This window comes from Martes martes (genome assembly GCF_963455335.1).
Source record: "Martes martes genome assembly, chromosome: 11".
Lineage (NCBI taxonomy): Eukaryota > Metazoa > Chordata > Mammalia > Carnivora > Mustelidae > Martes > Martes martes.
In genome coordinates, this window is record NC_137899.1 from 21,442,105 (window position 1) to 21,464,083 (window position 21,979).

The 21,979-nt window shown below is 50.6% G+C and overlaps 1 protein-coding gene across 1 annotated transcript in view; it reads right to left on the reverse strand.

Moving 5' to 3' along the window:
- Positions 1-13,418: 13,418 nt before the first annotated feature.
- CDHR3 (cadherin related family member 3) overlaps positions 13,419-21,979 on the reverse strand; it is a gene marked incomplete at both ends in the record, with an annotated part of 56,635 nt that continues 48,074 nt past the window's right edge. Inside the window, 6 exon segments of the mRNA XM_080818183.1 lie at positions 13,419-13,516; positions 13,519-13,716; positions 15,365-15,413; positions 17,166-17,197; positions 18,845-18,858; positions 20,933-21,114. Of these exon segments, the coding sequence (XP_080674309.1) occupies positions 13,419-13,516; positions 13,519-13,716; positions 15,365-15,413; positions 17,166-17,197; positions 18,845-18,858; positions 20,933-21,114 (573 nt within the window).

Consider the following 21,979-nt stretch of genomic DNA (forward strand, 5'->3'; position numbering starts at 1 on the left):
AGCACAAATGTCTCCACGCACGGGCTGGCAACGTGCACTCACAGGGGGCCACCACATTGTGCGCAAGGTGGAGGACGTAGCTTTTGTTGCAGCTGAAGGTGTGTATTGTTAAACGGTGCTTGTCAGACAGAATGCCAAGAGCAGAGTTTCTGGCAGAACGGAAAACGTAAGTGGGCATCTCGGCGGGGAGAGCTAGAGCGTAACGACGAAGGGTGCGACGGAGCTGTGCTTTGCATGGGTGTGCAGTTTGGTCCTGTGCTATAGCAGACAGCTGCGGCCGTATTACTTATCCTCAAATAGAAGATACTTGAGGACTCGAAGAGGAACCAAGTGAACGGGGTGGCAAGCAGGGGTGGGATTATATTCCTTTAAAGGCTTGACAAAAATTCTAGTATTTGGACGTGCACCACCGTATTCGCGCCCTTTTGGTTTCAAGTGACTGAAACTTTCCAAGGAACTAGATGGCTCGCATAGTTGAAAAACGTAAGGACAGAACTGACTTAGGCATGGCTGGATCCACGTTTGCAAAATGAGGAGCTGACCCTTCTCTCTTACTCTGCTTTCCCCCCACTGGTTTTCTGCTTTGGTGGTCAGGCTCCTCCCACACCTGACAAGGTGGTCAACGCTGGCCTCACCCTGCATGCTTCCCTCCTTCCAGCCGCGCAGCCGCGGTAGGCCAAGAGCGATGCCTAGAAGTAGGGCTCAAGGCCCGCGGACAGCTCTCATTCGTCCGCGTTAGGACACGGATTGATTTCTGAACCAATCACTGGGACCAGGGAGAAGCAGCAATCTGATTGGCCTGGGTAGGATCATGTGTCCAGCTCCGGCTCTAGGGCATGATGTCATCCCCACTGGAACACCGAGCCTGGTGCAGAAAATGGTTGTTGCTGGAGGGATGGATGTTGAAGAGGCAATAAACGGATAATCCACCTTAGTCCCAAACAAAATGGCCGAGCGCAATCTCTCCGGAGTAATGATCCTTGAACTCCAGATGTTAACCTCCTATAGCTAATGCTCGGTGACTTTCTGTTCCCGGCTCCATGAGGGAGCTATATTTGGGGTTTATTAATAACGGGTTTGTTAATCAGGTTTCTTACCTACCAACAAAATCCACTCTGGTTTGTTTAAACAGAAAAAAACAAATGTCTTAAGGGGTATTAGTGACTTGCAGAATCTCTGACAGAGTCAGAAAATGGGGCTTGAGTCTCTGCAGCCATGAACAACACCCAACTGCCCGCTCGTCCGGGCCCAGGCTTGAACCCACCACTCTTGTCTCAGGCTCCTGGGAGCCTCTCTAGCCCTGCTGCCTCCAGGCGCTCCACATCCCCTGCCACCATCTGCTCCCATCACCAAGAGACAAGCCCATGCAGCAGCTGCTTCCTTGCTTTCCATTCTTCCTGAAGTCTCCTGTTGCTACATTCCATTGGCAGAGCCCAGGACACGAGCCTGCGTCCTAGCTGCAGCGTGAGTCTGGGAAACTGAGTTCAGATCTCCACCCTGGTGAAGTAATGCGTGTAACATGACCTACTTTCCTAACTTAGAAAGGCCGTTCAAATGATGCCGGGCTGGCACCAACATGACCCACAACCACAAGGCCACACTTCAAACAGTTTGGGTCTTCTGTGTCTTCTGGGTTCTGGAGAGCTCAATTCATGGGGCCAAGACTCGTTATTTCCACGTGTGTCCTGCCAATGAATCTGTGAGTCTCTGTTCTTTGCAACCAATGGAAGGCAGTTAACGTAAGTAATTTGGCCAAGGCAATTTGGAGAAAATTTAGCCTGGGGGAGTGTTTCCTTCCCAGCTAGACCGCATCACAGAAGCTTGAGATTTCTTCTTCAAAAGGAAAGTCTTTCAGTGGGGCTTTCGAAGGTACCTGGAAAGCACGGCCACACGGAGCCCTCCCAGGGGTACCAACCCACAGACATTTAACGGGCCTTCTTATAGAGCTCTACGAACGCCACAGCAGGCCACTGTTTAACCACAGACCATCCCCAGCCGTTGGTAAGAAGCCACATTGCCGGGGGAGGGTGGTGCTCCCTGGCAAGGCCTTCCCCTTGTGATAAGTTTCCTTCAAAGTTAGGAGTCGTGCTTTCCAGAAGAATGGATTCTCTGCCCTCCCTCCTGTGGCTCCCCACTGCTCTCAGGAACTCAAGTGATTCAATTAAGAAAGATTTTGAGGGGCGCCTGACTGGCTCAGTGTGTGGAGCGTGTGACTCTCGATCTCAGGGGTGTGAGTTCGAGCCCCACATTGTGTGTGGAGATTACTTAAACTCTAAAAAAAAAAATAGATTTTGAGTATCAACTATATCCCAGGCATTCATTGTATGATTGTGCTAACACTGGACGTCCTCGGCCCCCAGGGAGCCTTCGGACAAGTATTTCAGCCAAAGCTTACCTGAACGAGAATGAAGATGTTCAAGCACCTTTATCCAGAAAGAGATGCATGGTTTTCATTTTTACAGACTTATTGATCAGGGTCATTTCAGAAGCTGAGGTCTTTGACTTAATAATATAGGAGCATAGGGGCGCCTGGGTGGCTCACTCAGTTGAGCATCTGACTCTTGATTTTGGCTCTGGTCATGATCTCAGGCTTGTGAGATCGAGCCCTGTGTCGAGGTCTGCACTGGGCATGGAGTCTGCTTAAGATTCTCTCTATCCCTCTCCCTTTGCCCCTCCCTCCTCCTCTCTCTAAAAATAATAATAATACAGGAATATCGTCATTATACTTTCCAAACACGGAGTCTAACAAAGAAATTTCTCTGATCGGGTCATTCATTTGTGTAAAAGTCTTTCAAAGATCTCACCATTAAATCTAATTACATGTGGTAAATGAAAAGTATAAACTTGGGGCGAACAATGAGCACCTCAGAAAATCCAGCCAGTGCCGTCAGTTGGATGTACATAACTGGCTTCCCACCCTGGGAATGTGTGGACGCCCCCCTCCCTCAGAGTACTGAAATGTTCCACAAAGCAGCAAGCGAAATATTGCTCTAGACCCCAAATACTCTCTTCCCACCACAGGCCTGGACGTTCCCACGGAGGCGGCAGGTGCCCGCGACGACCGCTAGGTGTCGCTGTGAGCCCGCGAGAGCCGGGCCTCACGCAGCGGGCGCACTGGAGCCCGGTCTGTTTTCAATCAACACGTTGTCAGTTTTCCTCCCCGAGGCCCCAGGGGTGTGCTAGGAATTTTTATTTCTTGAGAAATCCTGTGATTCAGCTGCCCTTTGTTGGCCCTGCTTGAGAAAATGAAGACTGTGCTTGCTCTCCCAGCCCCCCAGGCAGGGGCTCCCTGGCAAGGGTCTTTGGACCACCAGCTACAGGGCCACTCCTTCCCCTTTCCTCCTGTGAACATCCCTGGCCTCGGCCCTTGCTCTCCCCCTCCCTTTTAGCCTCTACTCCTCTCTTTATCTTTCTCTCCTGGTACCCAGTGACACTAATGAGCCCTCAGGGGTTCTCTGCCCTGCTAGAAGCCTTGGCCTGGTGAATTTCAAGACACCCCAACCAGCTCCCACAGCAAACAGCTTGCAGATTCCGTCTCACCTTCCACCTTCCCCTTCTGATTCGACCCCTGGCCTTGCCCGCTTTCTCCAGCGCAGCCACAAAACTAAGGCCATGTTGGGGTGGGAACAGCACGAGGCTGAGCTATCTTACCTTAGTCCTGGCACAAAGGGGTTAGGAGCCGCGGCGGCTTTCAGACCCCTACCTCCCTCTGCCACTCACTAAACTGTGAGACCTCTGGCCTTACTTAGCTGTGAAAGCTTTCTGAGTTTCGATTCTTCAGAGGTAAATTAAGTAGTACCTCCAGATGCATCCATTAAGTAAAATTATTCAGCACAAAGGACCCCATGGGATCTTACACACTGCAAGCATTCTATAAATGCAAAGTGATTTTAATTGTTATTACATGGACATTTAGGCAGGCACGTTAGCACACACTCAGCCAAAGGTACAGACCTTAGGCCCTCATTTCTCCTGAAGCCCGTGGTAAGACGGTGTGTTAAGGAAACAACGTCTGGGGGGCACTCGGTCAGACATGCCAGGCAGCACCGCTGATGCTAACCCTCTCCACTCATGTCAACTGTGATGAAGCCGTTCTGAGCCCAGCTGGGCGCTGTCTTGGTCAATAGCAGTAGCTTGCTTGGCAAAACGCCCTGAGAGTTGTCCTGGGGCCTTCTGGGAAAAGGCCACTTGTGGGCGGAGCCGACCCGCACTCCCTCCTCCTGAAGGTTCAGCACACCGCTCCCTGGTTTCCAGCTACCACACAGCTACTGTGGGTTTTGGGACCACACAGCTGCTGGGGGTTTTGGGGGGTGACCACGCGGCAGAATCCTGACTGTGGGTGCCCTGCGGCTGCCCTGCGGGCCCCGAGGCCACACACCCTGGAGAGCTTGGGGAAAGGTGGAAAGATGGCAGAGTCCTCTGTCTTTTACCGAGGCGGTTCTGGACTACTCGGTAGAAGAAGCTAAATGGTAACCAGAGCCCCTGCTGGTCGGAACTAGTAACTGCAGGCCCCGTCCATCTGCCTTTAGAAGAGGGGGCTGATTCCCAGTGACCCAGATCTTAATCTACCGTCTTTGGAAGGAACTTGGATGCTCATGGCCAAGACGAGCCTGCTTTTTTTGAGCAGCAGACAGGTAGGGGGTGTGTACAGAACGGGGGAAAGAATAGACTGCTTTTTATGCCGCCCAAAGCCCCGGGCTCTGAGCTTGGCAGGACTCTGGGAGGTCAGTGGCCATTTCAGATCTCAATTCAAGCCCGACAGGAAAGGACAGACACTCTTGGGGCGTATCTGCTGGCCCAGAAGCTGGTATTGGCGCTGTACCTATGAAAGGATTTCTGCGGCCCACAGAAGCCTTGGACTTTCAGGGAAGAGAGTGATTCTGTCAGAGGCCACTTGAGTGTTCAGTGGTCTGACACCTGTCCCCACCAGAATGCAGATCAAGGGCCATTGCAGAACCCTTCTTGCTGAGGCTCAGAGCAGGCACCCCCAGGTTCCTGTCCTGGCCCTGTGACCTTTGGGCAGGTCCCCTCATCTCTCCAGCCCTCAGCTTTCTCAACTGTGAAATGCAGGGGACAGGACCATCCGCAAAGGAGTGCTGAGGGGATGAGGTCACACAAGGCAGCGTGCCCAGCACATCTCAGACACACAGTCACCATCCTGAGGTTGGTAGAGACCTAGCCACAGACCACCCCGGGGCAGAGGAAGCTGCCATGGAGAAACTCAGGGAGGTCCACCTGCACTCCAGACCACCCCTAGACTCCTCCTGCCACAGTGGCCAGGATCTGGGAAGGGCTGAACTCCCCACACCACAACCCAGACTGGGGGTGCCTCCCTTTCTTTTAAAAATTTGGGAAACCCTCATGCCTCGCTGGTGAGAAGTCAAAATGGTACAGCCACTTTGGAAAAATCTGGCAGTTTCTCAGAATGATCTAGAATTACCACATGACCCAGCAATTCCACTCTTAGAGACGGTCCGGGAGGAATTAGAACATAGGCCTGCAAAAGAACGTGTACGTGAGTGTTCATTGCAACATCATTCCTAATAGCCAAGAGGTGCAAACAACCCAAATATCCAGCAACTGATGAATGGATAAACACAATACGGTGTGCTCGTCCAGGAGACCATCGCTCAGCCAGAGAAGGGAAGGAAGTACTAGTATCTGCTGCACCAGAAATAGATCTTGATAACATTATGCTAAATGAAATAAGCCAAGTCACAAAAGGACAAATACTCTATGATTCTATTTCTGTGAAATGTCCAGAATAGGCAAATCCATAGAGACAGATGGTGCCAGGGCCTGGGGATGGGGAATGACCATTTATGGGATCTGGGTTTATTTGGAGGGAGATGAAAATATTTTAGAATTAGATAATGGTGGTGGCCATACCACTTTGCACATATCCTAAAAACCCACTGAATTTTATGGTATGTGAACAAAATCACATTATGAATAATAAAATTGTTACCAAAAAAAAAAAAAAAAGGTGGTTTCACATGCCAGCTGGAGAATGCTCTTACTGGGGATGGAGAAAGGAGATGAGCAGTGTGGGGAGGGGCCGAGAGCCTTGCCTATAAATCAGATTAACCAGCTTCCCTCCCTCCACGGTTCCTGGCTCTCCTGGCTCGGAAGAGGCTGGGGCTTCCTCCCCATTTTCTCAAAGCCAAAGCCGCAGAAATCAAAGAGCCGCGGGGATGCTGAGGCTCAGCGTGTGGGCAACAGGATGCGGGCCTCCAGGCACTGGGCCAGCCCCACCCAGCGGGAAACACAGAGGAAGAAAGCAGGGCTCCTGAGTGTGCTTCGCCTTGGTCTTAAGATTTACAAGAACCATGTTTTCCAAACCCCGAATCAGGACTGATAATTACGGTTTGTGCTCATGGGGACGGTGGGACATACCATTTTAAGTTACGACTGTCTCCCCAAATCTGATCATAAGGGTTCAGTTTTCCTGGACACATCCCTCTAAGAGCTTAGACTCTTGGGAGAGTCCCAGGGAACAATCTTTTTCCTACAACTCAGGCCTCCTGGTGAAAGGTATTTAATCAGAGCTGGACAGTGGTCAACCCTGATCTGTGATTTCGCTTTCAGAGATTTTCATTAAGTGCGGTCGACTGACCACGTTCTAGAAGCAGTGATCCTCCTTCTGGCATGGGGTCAGAAGGTCGATGGTACCTCAATGTCACCAAGCTCACGCCGTGCATCTCCTCATCTCACATCATCACAAGGAGAAGAGTGAGTATAGGACAATACAAAATTTTAAGAGATAGAGACCACATTCCCATAATTTTTAGTGAGGTGTATATGGATAAAATCGTCCCATTTTATTATTAGTTATTGTTAGTAATCTCTGACAATGCCTATTTTATAAATGAAGCTTTATCATAAACTTTAGGTACATATAGGAAAAAAATGATAGTACATATAATGTTCGGTATGATCTGCCATTTCAGGTATCCAAGTATTTCAGGTTTCAGGGGGTCTTAGAATGTAGCCCCCCCTATGGATGAGGGGGAACTACTGTACTTTTTAGACTGAGAGCAAATCTAATGCAGTTCTTGGGTTGAATGAAGTGCCTATAACCTTTCCTGTGGCTGGGCACAGACTCTAGACCTAGACAATGGATGCGTGTTTCCTCTGTTTCCTCAAAGCCTGTTTGGGACATTGACAGGAAGCTCAATGCAGCAGAAACGCCGAGGGGTTATCTTTACTTCCCCAACACACGCGTGACCACCAGCCCCCAAGAGCAACAGACTTCACAGACCAGGCATGGGGGCAGTTGCATTTGGGAGGAACTGTCCGGTGTTCTCTGAAACAGCCAGTAGCTTCCACTGACCAAATGCCCAACCCTGCTGGGGCGTCTTTTTCTTTCTATCTCTCTCTTTATTTTAAAGATTTTATTTATTTATTTGACAGAGAGAGCGCAAGTAGGCAGAGAGGCAGGCACAGAGAGAGGGGGAAGCAGACTCCCCGCTGAGCACAGAGCCCGATGTGAGGCTCAATCCCAGGACCCTGAGAACATGACCTGAGCAGAAGGCAGAAGTTTAACCCACTGAGCCACCCAGGCGCCCCAGGGGGCACCTTTTTCTAATATGGAATAGGGCTGAGAGAATTCCGGACTTCCTTCCTCTCTGAGACACTCACTCAAAAAGTCTCCTTATACCCACCATCCCCCACCTCTGCCACCTTGGACCAAGCCACCGACATTCATATCTGGATTCATCCAGGAGCTGATTAATTGGGCTCTACTTCCAGCCCTGTTCCCTGCCCCCCAGTCTATTCTCAAGTCAGCAGAGAGATGCTTTTTGTTTTTTTGGTTTTTTAAAGATTTTATTTATTTATTTAAGCAGGGTGGAGGGGAGAGGGGCAAGCAGATCCCACCTAGATCCACTGTGGGCTTCAGTCCCATGACCCATAGATCACCATCTGAGCCAAAACCAAGAGTCGGCCGCTTAACCAACCACGGCCCCCCAGGTTCCCCCAGAGAGATGTTTATTAAAATATAAGTGATATAACCCCTCAAAACACTGTCATGGCTCCTGTCATAGTTGGAGTAAAAGCCAAAGTCCTTACTAGGGTCCCCAAAGCCCTACATGATGATCGCATTATCTCCCGACGCCTCACCGTACACACATTCGCAGCCTGTCCCCACAGAGACGTGCCCCCTCCCCCACAAACCCCCCTCTGCGGTCACCTCCAGTCCTTACGCTCCTCACGAGGTTCTTCCTGCCGAGCCTCGGCTCGCCCCTGCCTTCGTATTCCCAGCCCCGAGGCTCTTCCCACTTCCAGCAATTGCTTCTCAGCTCACCATGGGGCCATTCCCTGAGCACCCTCATTAACGTGGCCGTCCCCACCCTCCACAACCCTGACCCCATTCACTTTTCTCAGTGGTATTTACCACCCTTAACCCTTCATGCATCTGTTGGTGGATTATATATATACAGATACATATGTAATATGTATAATCCATTTATCTGTCATTCCTGTGGAGACAAGCCAAGACCAACCATATGAGAAAAGCAAAGGCTACTACTTAGATGGCAAGAGAAGGAACATAATAAGCATGAGCGGGGGGAGAGGGAGAAGCAGGCTCCCTATTGATCAGGGAGCCTGATGCAGGACTTGATTCCAGGACCCTGGGATCATGACCTGAGCTGAAGGCAGACTCTTAACTATTGAGCACCCCCCCACCCCACGCCACTTGAATTCTTGCAGACACTCAAAGGGAAGCTGAGGAGCAGGAACAAAGGGAAGCCTTCAGGCATGGTCTGCCTAGGGGCTGTGGGCTTGGCGAGGCTGGAGGTGGGCTCGCTGGAGGGGGTGGGCAGCTTCTGTGACCGGTGAGGAGTGGATATGTGGCTCTCTGTGGTTGTTGCTCAGCTGGAAGTGGACATAAAGTTAGCTGTCAGTAACTCATCAAGCCCTGGGCCTTCTGGGCGGATTGTTAGAGAAGTTGCTGCTCGCCTTCCTGGAGTGTTTCTGGAGGTAGCAGTCTGGCTCCCTGCGAGCCTGGCGTCCCGTGCCGTGGTGTAGATCAGGGCTTGGTTTCCCGGGGGTTGTGGGTCAGAGTGCTGTTTTTATCTATGGTCCGACCACCGTTGTTCCTCTGTCTACTCAGTCTCTCATCCTTCCCTAGGATATAGATGGTAAGAATGTTGTTTTATTTACTGCTCGGACCCCAGAGCCTAAAGTAGCGTCTGGAGCCTCGTAGGCACACGGTGACTGTTTGCCACCGATTATCATAATGTTTGTCCAGATCTAGTGAGACGCGCCGTGGTTCTGCCGCAGGACCCGGGCAGCAAACCCACCGCAAGCTCGCAGGATGCAGTCTGAGTCTTCCGATGTTTGTTGAGCGCTCGCTGCGGACCCAGGAGGCTCTCTCTGGGGCTGTGTTACTCAGTCAGGTGACGCAGGACAAGCATCGGCTGAAAATGGATTGAAGGCTGGGATTCTGCGTGCTTTCACCTTTGCTCAAAATTTCTCTTCTCTCGCAGTTTGAACTCATCCCCGCCTTTAAGGGCTCGCAGGTTCCGGATCCCACATTAGACTCAGAGACTGCTGGGGCCCACACCTGCTTTCTCCAGCACCCACTACCTGTGAAGCTCCTTTATCCCCCACAAAGGGCCTGTGTGGGAGCTGGCCGTCTTTTTAATGAGCTGGTTATCTTCTCAGTTGGATTATTCCTTTTTAGAGCAGGAGCTGCCTCTTACCCCCAAAACAGGTGGTCTGAGCTTCTCTCCATCCCCCCTCCCCTGCTATGTTTGACCTTTTCCCTGATCACACATCTCCTAATCACACGTCTCACGGACCCCGGGATCCTGCCATTTTCTGCACACGGAAGTCCCACCTGGCTCAGCACTGCCGTTTGGAGACGGATGCTGGCCTGACAGCCCAAGCCCGGGACCCCCTTTTCAGGCATCTTAATTATTTTCTGAGACGGGCTCCCCATTAAGTCTTCTACAAAAATATTTGAGTAATTCTGAGTTATCTGTTCTTCCAGAAAGATTTGGGTTAATTTATCTTTCAGACAGAACATTCCAGGGAGGGGGCGCCTGGGTGGCTCAGTAGGTTAAGCGTCCTGACTCTTGGCTTCAGCTCAGGTCATGATCTTAGGGTTGTGAGATCGAGCCCCAAGTCAGGGTCAGCACTCAGTGGGGAGTCTGCTTTGGAATTCTCTCTCTCCCTCTGCCCTTCCTTCGGCTCTCACTCTCTCTCTCAAATAAATAAATAAATCTTAAACACACACATACACACACACACACTCACTCTCTTAAGGAACGAACCAATGAATAGGCCAGGACGGTACAGGGAGTTGAATCTTTGGGGAGGGCTTATCAGCAGGCTAAGGTCAACCGTAGCAGACGGAACAGAAGCTCCTCAAGGGCAGGGACTTGGGGCAGCTGTGTTTACTCAGGAATCGACACCTGGCGCACAGTAGATGCTCCAGAAATATTTATTGAATGAATGGGAGTCATAAACACGCGCATTAAGTTGAAACGCGAAACACCAAGTTTGAGTAGCTATTGTTTTCAGTAGTCACTCGTTTTGTCTCCTTGACTGCCTCAGCCATCACAAAGCACATTACATTAAAAAAAAAGAAAAGGCAAAGATAGAAGCATAGATGTGGAAGAGGGCTCCGAGGCGTGAAAGCGTCCATGCCTGGTTTCTGTTCCGGAGCCACACATGCTCGAAACACCCTGCTTCCCACGGAGCGCGACGGAAAGCTTGAACTCCGGGATTCAGCACGTGGTTTCAGATCCCTCAGCGAGGACAGGTCCCCCTGTGGTCTAATCCCTGAACACCTCTGCCCCAGTTTCATGACTCAGAAGCAGACAACTGAACGTCAGTTACAGAAGTCCGTATGTGTGTAAGGCCTCGAAAGGGAAATGTGAGAAATTTTTTCACAAGATCCATAGCACTCCCTGGCTTAATTTTATTCAGATAACGCCCTCCCTGCCAAGCCCCAAACCTGGTGAATGTTAGAAAACAAATGACCTCTGCTTTGGACCTCAGACTTCTGATTTCCCCTCAGCCAGGAGCCAAATGTGCAAAGGAAAAAGCAGATTTTCTCTTGGCCAAAGAAAGCCTGTCCTGGTGCCGCTCTTAACCCCGTGTCTTGGCTTCCTCCAGGCTCTCCTCTTGGGGCTTGGAGGGCGAGCGGCTCTTCCTGCCTGACACCAGGGAAGACGTCGAGCTCCTCCAGCAGACCCCAGCCTTCAGAAAGTCCCTCCCTGTGCCTGACTTAAATCTCTCCTGGCCGAAAAGCCCAGCTCCCGCTTGCCCTGTCATCTCTGGAGAAGGGGGGAACAGCTGCGCACTGCTCTCCTTTTAATCATCCTTAATGGGCTCGTAAACAGTTACGAGATCCCCCTTCAGCCTTCTCTGAGCCTCATTTTACTTGCATTGAGGCTGAGAGCTTCTGAGGAAGGCATTCTGCTCCGAGCCTCCCAGACTTGTGGAGTCTTAAATGGGTAATCAGCCTCTTCACCCACTTTAACCTCCGCAAATGAACAGCTCTGCCTCCTTTTGCGAAATTTAAATCTATTCAGGGGAGTTCCCTGGCAACCAACCCTTCTTAATAAATCACGCCTGCTCTAGGCCAGGACAGGGCATTTTTAAAAGTGTTTCTTTCTCTTGAGAAGTCACACTGATGCGCAGGCACACAGTAAACGCACAGCTGCTCCCTCGAGGTTCTGCATTTGCGGGATTGTGGGCCTGGGGAGGTCGCATCTGGCTCCCCAGCTGAGAAGGGGGTGTGTTGCTCTAATAGACTCTCGACTGGGCCTTTCTTGTGGTTATTGGACTAGGAGCATAGCAGCTGGCGGGGGGCAGCAGGGCATAGAGTTATGGCAAGACCTGCTCAGCCTCCACTAGGCACATACTGGAAGGTTCCACTTTCTGCTCCATCCTGCTATGGTTCATGCCCACTGGGGAAAGTTCCAGTTGTATGGTTGGTTTGAGCTTCCCATTGTGTCTCCACTTTGGGTCCTGTGGTTCTCTCCAATGGCAGGGGGTAGGGGAGGAACAGGGCAGGGAGGTGGGACGGTGAGCATTGTTTCAGCTTTGAGAAAGAGTGATTTCATTTCAAGGGAAGTTTTAACCGGGATGGCTAAGATGAAAATGACCGACAACACCAAGTGTGGGCAAGGAAGTACAGCCATTGGAACTCTCAGTCATTGCTGATGGAAGTGTACATCACAGCCACCCACTTTGGGATTCTGGGCCAATTCCAGCAACAGCTCTGACAATTCCACTTCTAGGAATATGCTCAGAAGGAACAGGGGTTTATGAGCTGTGAAAAATGTGCACAAGAAAGTTCATAACGATGGGATTTATAATAGTAAAATAGCAGAAGCAGCCACCCAAGTGCAGAATGGATAAATAAACCGAGGCATGGTCCTCCATGAAAGAGGACACACAGTGGAGAGAACTGAATTACTAATCTACAGTGTCACGTGGGTGATTCTCACAGACGTGATGCCCAGCAAAAGCAGCAGACATAGGAGGACCTCGGTGGCTCAGTCGGGTAAGCATCGACTCTTGGTTTCAGCCCGGTCATGATCTCAGGGTTGTGGGATCAAGCCCCGAGTCCGGCTCTGAGCTCAATGGGGCATCTGCTTGAGATTCTCTGTCTCCCTCTGCTCCTCCCCCCACCAAAAGAAATAACTAAATCTTAAAAAAAAAAAAAAAAGCCACACACAAAAGAGCATGTTCTGTGTGATTGCATTTATAGAAATTCAGAAAAGGCAAAAACTAATCTATGATGATAAAGATCAGAATAGCGGCTGCCTCAGAGGGGAGCCTATTATGAGCGGAATGGCTTAGATCTCTGCACTTGACTGACTATAAGTTATACCTCCATAAAAAAAAGAATACAAGAAGGCGTCCATTGTGTTTTCTTCTTCCCAGATGAATATCTCATTATTTATGCGTCCATTTTTTTTTCACTGCTCTGCTTCTTTTGAAACAGATTTGAGGTGACTTAGGAAGGTGTGCGGCTTTGGGTGTGTTCATTAGGGAAGCCATCGGAGTGGTGTTACACTAAGGGCAGGGGATCGTGGTGAAACCCACTGTGAGGGGAGCCCTCTGTGTTTTCATCAGGAAGTCCCAAGTGCTTCCTACAGAGCTTCCCAGCAGTCAACACGAAGAAGAAACATGATTCCACATCCAAAAGTTAACAGTTTATCTGATCAGAGGACAGAGACCCAAAAGAAATTTCTCCCATGCTCTCTTAGAAAAGGGCAATTACATGTGTTTTAAACGTCCCATTTGGAGCCCTGGCTCTCCGAGTCCTTTAGCCCATGTTTTCACCTCTGGTGCTCCCACCCCTGCCCACGTGGGAATTAGGGAGAGGCAGTCTCCCAGGGACACTCAACTCCCCTCCCCCATGCTGCGATGTGGGGCCTGCACCCAGATACCCCTTACTTTCCTGGGTGCAGTTTGGGGGAAGCCCTGACCGTGAGGGCTGGGTTTCTGCTCTTTGGGGTGCCAGGTTTGGCATCCTGGTTTCTGGAACTGGGTTATTCTCAGCCGGGGCTTTGCTGCTCAGCCCATGTCGCTCACCAGTGCTCTTTGGTGGCCTGGCCCCTTCCCCAGCGACAGCTCTATTGGGAGCATCTCCCTGGGGGCCAGGCTCTTTCCATCTTGGCATTTGGGTTGAGGGATCTTTCCACTTTCTGGCTCCCGTGTTTGAGTTGAATTCATATACTGCCCCAGTAACTAGGAGAAAAAAATATATAACCACCACATAAACAAGGGAATTCAAATACTGTCCTCCCCCATGTCCACCCCACTCCCTTCTAACCCCAGGGAAAGAGGAAAGGCACGAGAAGGGGTAGGTCATGGAGAGAGGAAGCAGGCCCGGGAATGGCACAATCTTCACCCGCCTGCCCTTTCTATGAGCTTTAGGACTCTGACCACATGGGTAGCAAATATCACGCCTCCCTGGATAGATGGGCTTAGGACAGGCTCCTGGTTGCAGGGTTAGAAAGCCACATAAATCTTGAATTCCATGTCCACATTGGATAAATTCAGTTCCGTTTCTAGCTGGGTTCCCCATTATGTTCTGATTTTTTTTTAAAGATTTTATTTATTTTTTTTTTGGAGAGAGAGAGAGAGAGAGCAAGAGAGCCTGAGCTGGGGGGAGGGGGGCTCAGAGGGAGAAGCAGGCTCCCCGGTGAGCAGAGAGCCAAAAGCGGGGCTCGATCCCAGGACCCCAGGATCATGACCTGAGCCGAAGGCAGATGCTTCACCGTCGGAGCCACCCAGGCGCCCCTGATGGGTTTGTTTTAAAAGCCCTGTGAATCCCAGGTATAAGAAGGAAGTCCCCGGGGTGAGGAGAACGGGACTCTGATTTTGATGTCTGTTGGGTTAGCGGGCATCTGGAGGCACAGACACGGAGCTGGTGCAGAGAAGCCATCTTGGCGGAGTCAGAGCGGCAGACACTCATTGGTGTGCCTGTTCACATAGTGCACTTGGCGCCTCTCTTCCTTGTCCCCTTCTCTCAAGCACACACATGTAGATAACAGCCGTGGCCTCCCGGGCTTTGGCCCCAGGAGACGGAGTCTCAGGCCACCCCCTGCTCTTGTCATTTCCGTGCGGCATGAGTGGCCTCTCGGCAGAGGATCCCACCAGCACTTATGCTAATGTGGGCACATTATGGTAACAAGTACCTAATAATAGAGGGAAATTTAATTCCAGCAGCAGCAGCAGCCTCTCCTGGAGAGGAGCCATCCTTCCGAGAAGGACCGAGCGGCTTGTGTGTGAGGATGGCAACGTGCCAACACCCTTGCCTCCCGAGTTTGGTTTCCTTCCCTTTATTCACATCTATAATTGAGCCTTTGTGAGTGGAGGGATGTGTGTAAAGGAGCTAAATTTGGAGCTGATTTCATGGGGGTGAGGGGAGCGCTGGGGGCCAGCTTTACCTTATGTTCATCTTGCCGACCGAGAAGAAATTCTTGGCCCTGATCTAGGGAGAGAGGGAGCCAAGCGTGCCATTGCTCCGTCTCTCTCGCCGCCCATGGGACGGGGTTAGAAGCCCTCAGAAAGGACTGGGGGAGGAGGTCAAGCCGAAGGGCAGGCAGAAGACACCAGTCCCCTGAGCTGGTTCGCCATTTAGGAAGGGAGGACAGCCGGGGCAGGGGGCTTTCCCAGGAAATCCACGGAAGACCTCGCCCGTAGTCGGGCGTCTGCCAACTCCAAGGCCATCACCTCCCCCCGGGGTGACAGCCAGAAGGGTCAGGCAACATCACCAAAAGGAGGGACAAACGGAGTCAAGGGCAGGACCTTGGATAGGGTCTCTCCAGGCCTCTACCCACCGGCATTATGGAAAACACCTTTTGGATGGACGGCATTGTCACTTCATTACCTGGGTCGACGGCTTCTCCATCAAAGACAGAGTTCATCTGGATTGTTTCCTAAGGAGGAGACAGAGACAGCTTGAAGCCCAACTCTACACACACCCCGCCAGGCCAGGCTGCTCTCATCCCAGCTGGCTGCTTTCTGTACCCAGGGCCTTCTTGACCCTTGTCTACTCGCTAGGCACCGTGCTCGAGGCTGGGGACCCAGCGGTGAACGTGACAGGCATGGGGGCTGTGTGCACAAAGCTTGCCATCAGGGGAGCCCCTGCCAACAGGTGCACAGCATAGGGTGATAAAGTGGACTGTGGGACTCTGACGTGCTGGGGAGGGGGGCACAGGAGGACATCTAATCCAACTTGGGAGGCAGGAAATCACCCAAGTAAATACTATCTAAGCTGCACAGAAAGAAGAGCAGAAACGCCACACAACCTTGGCTGAGACCCCCTTGCCTCAGTGGGATCTGCCGGACAAGCAGGCAAGGCAAGCAGAAGGGAAAACCCACGTGCTGCCGCCTGTGGGCTCTGACTGTTCCCCCTTGCCTCGGCCAACACAGTACTGCATCTGGGCCTGGCCTGCCTTCCCTACGCTCTGGGCTCCAGCTCCCCGACCTCCCCCCTTCTCTGTGCCACCCTCCCGGGACTCGACCTCTGTCCCCATGGAAACATCCCCTGCCCTCACAATGTGCCCTCCGGAGCTGCCCCTCTCTAGCATGCTAATGAGGATGGTATTTGGCATCTAGGGGGTCTTCCCACACCAGTTCTCATCCCACCAGCCATCACCTACATACTGGCCCACAGCTCCCCACCTCCAACGACAGAGGAAATGGAGACCATATGGGTTTTATTCATGCGAAGAGTTCAACACTTTTTATGGTCATGGAGATTTACTTATTTAATTGATTAATTTAATAATACATATTTCCAAGGTGCTCTCTGAGTGGCTTCACCAAGGGGACTTAAGAGATCCCCTCTTCCTCCCGAGTGTAGACAGGCTCATCTGGATAAGCACTTAGGTGCCGGACCTGAAGCAGAAATTCTGGAGCACAGAATAGCATTCATCATTGTGCATCTCATCCCCCCCATTTATGGGTCTCGGATCATAACAGAATCTTATTGTCAGGGGGTGAGGGAGACTGGGGGTGGGGGTCACCTTCACGTTTTGTCACGTCCCAGCGGGCAGATCGGGTTCAGTAAAGGAAAGCAAGGAGGTTAACGCGGGGGGCGGCGGGAGACGCTCCAGCTATCTTGTAAACCTTGGCATTTGTGTGAGTCTCAGCAGCTCGCAAGGTAGTTCCTCACTGCGACCCCAGGGCGGGTGTTCTCACTCCCATATTACAGATGAGGAATCCAAGGCTTAAAGAGGCCGAGGGAGACGGCAAGGTCATACGGCCAAGCCGGCCGAGCTGACCCGTGGCCCAAGCACTGCCCCATCTGCCTCGCTTTCCCACGAGGTTGTGGAACAGCAAAGGGAAAAAGTCAGTCCCAGCGAAGGCTGAGGCTCCCGTTCCGGTCTTGAAGCTCTTCTCCCCCCAACTCACTCTCCCGGGGAGCTGGGGTAGATAATAAACACCACTATTCAATATTTATGAAATCCACTTCTTCTGCAAATATATCAGCAGACATGTTCAGTGGAGGGAACAAATTCTATCAGGGGCCCGTCACACAGCAATCTGTTCCAGTGGCCAAACGCAGGCATCTCCCTGAATGATAAACACGCCCGTGAGGCTGGGGCAGGGTCCGCCCTAGAGGGGGTGGGAGCGGCCCACCATGTGTCACCCAAGCCAGGGGCCCCGCAGCCACCCACACTTACCACCAAAACCTCTGACTTCGTATCCTTCGTTTCTGCAGGGAGAACAACAGATAGAAGTGAAGCTCCTTGGACACTAAATTGACCTTAAAATTCTACCTCCACAATGAGATTTCTCTTCAACAGGCTTTGAACCTAGTATTGCAGACCCGACAAGGAATTCTCTGTCTGTAGAAATTTTTTTTTTTTTAAGATTTTATTTATTTATTTGACAGAGAGAGAGAGAGAGAAATCACAAGTAGGCAGAGCCGCGGGCAGAGAAAGAGGGGGAAGCAGGCTCCCCGCCAAGCAGAGAGCCTGATGTGGGGTCGATCCCAGGACCCTGAGATCATGACCTGAGCCGAAGGCAGAGGCTTAACCCACTGAGCCACCCAGGCGCCCTGTCTGTAGAAATGTTTATTGACAGTTTTCTACTTTCTCAGAAAAATACACACACACATGCACACTCATAAAATAATGTACAGAATTTTTTTTTGGAATGTTACTCTTTTCCCAATTTACTGTTACTGGACCTGGGTAATAAGTTTTTCACAGAAAGATAAGAAAGAAAGATCCAGTTGATACATTTGTTCATAATGTGAGGATTCTTTGCATCTGTTCCCTGTGCCCTTTTTAGAAAGTAACTAGGGTGGGCGAAAGTCTGTGAAGACCTCATTAAAATCTTTTCATTTGATGTGATCAATAACCATTATAGTCAAATTTCTAACCCCACTTAGTGCCTTGTGCATATCAGCCAGGCATGCCTATGGATTGAGTGATTAAAGCAATCTTTTTGGGAATGCCTGGGTGGCTCAGTCGCTTAAGCTTAAGCTTAAGTTGCCTTTAGCTCAGGTCGTGATCCTGGAGTCCCAGGATCGGGTCCCACGCCAGGCTTCCTGCTCAGTGGGGAGTCTGCTTTGTCCTCTGACCCTACCCCTCTCGTGCGTGCTCTCTCACTCTCTCTCAAATAAGTAAATACAATCTTTAAAAAAAAAAAGGCTTTTTTTTTTTTTAAACACACTTCCCAATTCTCTGTCCTGTCTCTCCCCATAGCCTGGGTTCCCCTCAAGGCAGCAGCTTTCGGGGCTGGGTCTGTCGTCCCCTTAGGCTTGGTGTCCCTATTCAGGTGGGAACTTGCTCAACTCACCAGCATCCCAGCTCTCCCCGCCCATCTAGCTGTACCCCGCCCCCCTTCCCACTCGCCTGACCCAAATAACTTGTGAAAATGATCAAATCTGTTACAATCTGGGAATAAAGTGTTATTTGTTCTTGCAAAAGAGGCATCTGTCCAATACAGAGCATTCGCTGTCCTCCGGCGCGGTCCCACCCCTCCATGTGCAACAGCCAGTAGATACTGTCTGTGTCTAATGCAGAATTCTTCACTCCTGGCCCGCTTGGCAGGGAACAGACCTCTATGTGCCTCCGTTCCGCTGGAAGGAGGCAATCCTGAGTAGGGACCAGGCAGGACTCAGAGCAGAGATCTGAGTGCGCAAATGGCACCGTGCACTCTGCCCTGCCCTTTCTCTGGCTACATCTGACCTCTGCGTCATTTCAGCCGCAGAAGACATGACCGAAAACGCACTGAGACAGAACTACACCCCGATTCTCTGCTGAGTTGGAATCCTTCTGTTTAGTACAAGAGAACAGGCAAAAACCCAACAACAACAGCAGCCACAGTCAAAGGGAATCTGCGTGGTACTTACCTCCTTTCTTCACCCTAAGGGGAAAAACGAGAGATGGACAAGAATGAGCCCGAGAGTATTCTGCTCTGGTTCACATGTAATAACTTGGGGCCTTTGGGCAACTGTGTTCCTTGGGATTCAGGGACTGATTAAAAGAGGGGCCAGGCTTGGGGACTAAAGTGAAGGCTGGGCTCCCACCCCTGCTCCAAACAGAGCAGTTCCATGACTGTTGGTGTGGGAACTAAAGAGGTTCTGGGAGTTGGCTAAGTTTGAAAACTATTGCCTTATCGAACTCGAGGGGATGTATTTCCTCTGACAGCACAGGTGAGTGGGGTATGACCAGTGCGCCTGGCAATTCTTCCTGCCTCCTTTTTCTCCCCAGTAGCCAGCTTGAGCAGAAGGCTTGGCTCACAGCGGAAGCTTCCAAGCTGGCATAAGCCCTGTTTTCCTATAACAGGAAGACCTGGACTAGGATGCTAAGCCCCTTCTTGTGATAACCTTGGGTTCCATAATTTTGCAACTCTCTTTTTTTCTTTGCTGTTGGACAAACGTTGGCTGCCGTATAGTTCACCTAATTTCCAGAGAGGCCAGGCCTGAGTCTGTATTACTAGCTAGTTTTTCTTCTTTAAGTCAACCATGTCGGAAACAATTAATATTTAGGATGTAAATTAAGGCAACCAAGTTCAAGGTACACGTAACCACAAATTACGTAAGAGTTGCGGTGTCTAGTGGATGACTTCCTTTAAGGACTTCTGTCCAAACCCCGTTATGGAGCACCAACCATCCTTACAAGCTTAAGTGTCACTCTTTTGGAGCCAATTTTTTCTTCCAAATCAATTTGTGAGTAGAGCCCAAACAAAAATGTCTCTTTTAATTTCAGCAGATGCTCACGGATTTCTTACCTTGAAGTCAAGGTTGCCAATAGCAACGAACTTCCCCAATAAATATGGCAAAATGCAATGCACATCTTTATGCTAATGCCTTATACTTTTGAACAGGCTTTTCGTCCATAGATTTTAAATTATTCAACAATACTCGTTAATTGGCAAAATAACTTTAAAAGGTATAGGAAGTCTCATCTCTCCCTCGTTGTGCCAAAACTTGGGGTCCAACTGCCCAAGATACCTGAGCATAGAGCTAAACTTGGAATCTAGAATCCTGAGCTCACTGGGACTGAGCCACAAAAAATAATGCAACAAGCCCCAACAAACACTATATTAAGCATTTACGCAACATCAGGAATGGTGCTAAGTGTTTCCTTTGCCTTTGCTCATTTGATTGTCTACTTTTCAAATAAGGAACTGAGATTCACAGAGGTCGCCACAGATCTGAGGCCATACAGAAAATGGTGAGCCCAGATCCAAACTGTTCCTTGTCCTTCTCCAAAGCCCAGGCTCAGAACCATCATGCTGTCATGGTGGGAGCTTCTGAGACTCAAGAAACTGGGTCTTGGGGAAGCCTGGAACAATGATGCGCTCTCTCTCCATTTCACTCTGGTGGCTCACTTCAGCCAGGAAAAGACACTCCACGGAGTACCTGGTAAGAGGCACGTGAGTGAGCAGGAGGGAACAAGAGGGAGGGGAGACAGCCGTTGCTTCCAGCCCTGGAGAGTGAGAGATTGGGGTCACATGCAAACGAACAATGGTGATTTAGTCACGCAAAAGCCCAATGAGTCACTGGAGCCAAAAGCTTAAATCCCTTATCAGTTTTCTGTGCTTCCTCTAATTCCCTCCCAACCTTTAGATATTCTGCAAATACCAGCATAGCATATCCTATCACTACTCCCAACCAGGCTTTTTTTCCCCCCGAAGCTTTTATCCAGGGCAAGGCCACTGGAGGATGAAGCCCCGGTTTCACTGGGAATGTATCAAGGACAGAGCAGGTGGCAGGGAAAACCAAAGGAGCCATTTCCTGGCCCAGCAGGTGATGAAGAGGGAACCAGGACTGAGGAGAGCTGGGGTTCCTTCCCCCACCCACTTCTTCCTTCACTCCAGGCTCCCTCCCTACCCTGGAGAGAAATCCCAATTCCTTCCATTCCCTCTCCTGACATCGCTGGAAACGGTGTCCTAAAGGAAGTGGTGGAAAGGGTCCAGCCCACCACCAACTTACGGAAGTTTCCTGTGCTTCCCAGTCTTGTGGAGACAGTGTCTGTGGATGGCTTTGGCCAACAGGACGAACAGGGATCCCAGGAGTCCCAAAAGCAGTATGGAGCCCAGAGTGATGACAAAAGGCACGTACCACGCTGATGGAGAATAGACGTTTTTTCTCAGGACCTGGTGGATGACCCTGGGCTTGAATGACAGAGGGGGGGCGTGAGCAGAGGGTGGGTCTTGGAGCCATCTTTGACATCAGCCCTCTCTCACGTCAAGTGTCTGGGGCATCCGTGCGCTCCCAGTTCTTGCTGCTTCAACACATCCCCTTATTTATAGTCTTTCCAAGCACCCAGGAGATCAAAACCCAGAAAATTTAGGGAACTGAAAAGCAACTCCAGGCCTATTTTTACTCTCTTTCTTCCCCTTCCCAAACGCTAAAAATCCCATTGGCTTTTTTCCCTGCCAAATCATGGCATAACCCTGGGACGAATATAGCCATTGTCTCTCACTGGAAAGGCATGCGCCGCAAAAGTTGTTCTCTTTAACACTTTGTAGGCTTTGCCGTGTTCCCTTGCTGCAAACTACACTGCCAGATAACACAGGGCTAATGGCACAGTGAAGCCTCCAGCTTGGCATCTGCTTTCTAGAGAGGGAGACAGGACCCAAGCAAGGTATGGAGATCTGGGGGCTGGAGATGTCACTGTCGGGTCATACAAGCCCCAGAAGGGTGGCTGCTCCTTCCTTACTCACGGGAGATGAACATGGACCAGCTCATGGTAGGACTCTGACAAGCAGAAATTGACCACTGGTCACGGGTAGCTAGGTTCTGAGGACTTCTCCTCTAGCACACTGCATGTGTGGGGCTGCTGCTAAGGCCACATCTTTCCTAGGAACAGGAGTTAGAGTCCCTCCAAGGAGAGGGAGGAGATAATCCTATTGTCAGACTCCAAGCCTCTCCCTTCCTTCATCACATTGGTTTTGCTAGGGCACCTGCTTGCTTGCTTCCTACTATCTACTATGATCTGCAATGAATGAATGAATTTGGATACCTGTCTGTCATCTG